The sequence below is a fragment of the Hermetia illucens genome, chromosome 4 (assembly GCF_905115235.1).
Source record: "Hermetia illucens chromosome 4, iHerIll2.2.curated.20191125, whole genome shotgun sequence".
Taxonomy (NCBI): domain Eukaryota; kingdom Metazoa; phylum Arthropoda; class Insecta; order Diptera; family Stratiomyidae; genus Hermetia; species Hermetia illucens.
This window is the reverse complement of record NC_051852.1, coordinates 88,656,113-88,658,854: the sequence shown is the minus strand read 5'-3', so window position 1 is coordinate 88,658,854 and position 2,742 is coordinate 88,656,113. Positions and strand designations below refer to the sequence as shown.

General features: G+C 36.7%; 1 protein-coding gene across 4 annotated transcripts; it reads left to right on the top strand.

Moving 5' to 3' along the window:
- The first annotated feature begins 328 nt into the window (after positions 1-328).
- LOC119655612 lies at positions 329-2,124 on the top strand. 4 transcript variants are annotated; one of them, XM_038061582.1, is made up of 2 exons: positions 329-669; positions 1,779-2,124. In XM_038061582.1, exons 1-2 carry the CDS (start codon positions 343-345, stop codon positions 1,794-1,796), a joined length of 345 nt encoding a protein of 114 aa, XP_037917510.1. In that variant the 5' UTR covers positions 329-342; the 3' UTR covers positions 1,797-2,124. The 4 variants fall into 4 exon arrangements, with proteins under 4 accessions (XP_037917510.1, XP_037917509.1, XP_037917508.1 ...); XM_038061581.1 differs by lacking the exon at positions 1,779-2,124 and adding an exon at positions 1,351-1,514; XM_038061580.1 differs by lacking the exon at positions 1,779-2,124 and adding an exon at positions 1,342-1,514.
- The last annotated feature ends 618 nt before the right edge of the window (positions 2,125-2,742 follow it).

Below are 2,742 nucleotides of genomic sequence, written 5' to 3'. Positions count from 1 at the left end.
AATGGCAAACTAGTATAGAACAAGTTGGGAAACCGGAAGCTAGACGATCAGGTATAGGAGGCTTTGGGTTTCCCTATGTAAAGGTGCCTCCAAACGATGCCTCTTTTTGGTGCGCGAAGCGCATGCTTGCGCCGTAAAAACGCATGCCTGAAATTGAATAACGCACGTGCGTCATAGCGCATGCAACTCCAGCGTCCACACGTTGCAATTAGTTGTTTTCGCTTTCTCGTGCTTTCTTTCAACATGTCAGTGAATTGTTTAATGAAAGCAGGAGTATGTGCAGCGTATATAATAATTAAAAGGAACTGCGATAAAAGGATAGCAAAGTCAAAAAGGATATGGATGCGTGACTATTTTAAAGACAATAAAAATAAGTTTTTAAAAGAGATAGATAATGACGACTATCTTTTCAAAAATTTTACACGGATGTCTCAAATAGATTACAATATTCTATTGGATATGATAAGGCCGCTAATAACCAAAAGGGATACGGTTATGCGTGAGGCTATACCTGCTGAAATCAGACTCGCAATCACACTCCGTTATCTGGCAACAGGCGACTCATACGCAAGCCTAAGCTTCCTATTCAAAGTTTCAACACAAAGCATTTCGAAAATTGTTCCTGAAGTAGCGAAAAGTATTTGTTCAGCACTGAAAGATTACATAAAGGTGAGTTTATTGATGAATTGGTACATACGAGTATGTATATATGCCTTCATAAACCGAATTATATATTAAATTCTAGAGTTAATACTGACATTTCTTTATTGAAATTGAAATAACGTATAAAAATAACCTCAATTATATGTTCAAAAGTTCTGTTATTACAGAATTGTTGTTGACGTGTTGCATTGTAGCGATCGGTGATGATGGATGAGGTTCTGGTTCAGGAGTAGGAGTCGCTGAATATTGCTCCGATGAAGTTGCGGTAGATGGCGAAGAAATTAAGATTAAACCTTGGTCATTTTCATGACTTATTTTCAATTCAAAAATGATATTATTGATGCGGTTTTGGGCGATACTTCGCAATGTAGCGCTTTTAAGTTTTCGAATTTTATGCGCTATGTAATCCCCAAAAGCTGAATATTCATCCATAGTTTTCATTTCACTAACAGCCTTCATAAAATTATAAGCTCCTTCTTCTCTCTCATCACTCACATTAGTTGTGACGTTCCGCCTTCTTTTTTTTTGTGATTTTTCCATCTGCCGCTGGTTTCCGAAAAGAATTTGAAGTATCCATTTCTTCTAATCCTTCATCAGCGATTGTCTGAAAAAATGTTGATTCTATTAAAACAATCTATTTTAGGTAATTATGTCTAACAATTTAAATTTAATTTTCAGCTTCCTCAGGACACAGGAGATTGGAGGGTAGTTGCAAACAACTTTGATAAAAACTGGAATTTCCCACATTGTTGTGGAGCAATGGACGGAAAACATGTGCTCATTCGATGCCCCCAGAATAGTGGAAGTACATTTTTTAATTAGAAGGGCACCTTTAGCATTGTGTTGTTTGGTGTCGTTGATGCTGATTATTGTTTTACCTACGTTAATGTCGGTTGCCAGGGGAGGATCTCAGATGGAGGTGTGTTCAAAAATACGGAATTCGGAAAGAGACTTGAAAAGAATCAACTAAAATTACCCAAAGAAGAAGCCCTCCCTGGAAGAACGCTGCCGTATGTCTTAGTAGCTGGCGATGCATTCCCGTTAACCACAAATATAATAAAACCTTTCCCAGGGGAAATAACAAGAAACTCGCCAAATAGAATATTTAATTACAGGCTGTCGAGAGCCCGTAGAATTGTTGAAAATGCTTTTGGATTACTGGCAGCCGTTTTTAGAATATTTCGTAAGCCACTAGAATTAACAGAACTCGAAACTGCTATAGATGTCGTATTATGCTGCATTTACTTGCATAACTTTCTACGAAAGCAATCTTCCTCCAGAAATATACACGCACCCTTTGGTACTTTTGATTCGGAAGATGCCAGTTGTGGCGAAATTATACCCGGTTCATGGAGAAAAACGACACAATCAGACAGAGGTTTGCAACCACTTTCTTCAATTCCTAGGAAACCTTCAAATGATGCCAAGGAAATAAGAAACGAATTTCAACAATATTTTCTATCCGAGGAAGTTCAATGGCAGGATAAACACATGTAAATTTCTCTTATCTAAATTATATTTTTTTGATTAAAATATACTATTCACTTCTTCAATGTCATGTGTATTGCTCCCCTGTTGGGCATTCTTCTCCACTATGCTGTCTTTTGTTGGCAATGGTACATTTACATCTTTCAAAAAGAGTAAATGTTTATACGCGAACCAATTTGATTCGTACACTTCGTTTGTACCACTGCCGCTTTTTTTTCTTTGAGTTTTTTGAAATTCTTTACAAAAATATGACCTTAAATTTTTTATTTTACATTTTATTGCTTTAACGTCGGCACCATATTTTTCACTTAATTTATGAAGTGCATCACTTCTTAATTGTTTATTAGAATATCCTTTCTGGTCACATTTCCATAGCACTTCACTTAATTTATAATCTTCTATGAAATTTAACGTCGTTTCTTTGCTGTCGAGCGACATTTTCACTGTATAATATAAATACGAATGCACAATAGAAAGCAGTCGATGTCTCTTTACTTATTCAATGGAAAAAGCGCACAAGACTCCCATCTGTGATGGGAGTGCTTGCGTTGCGGCATGCGCTACAATATTTGTCAAAAAACGCATGCGGCT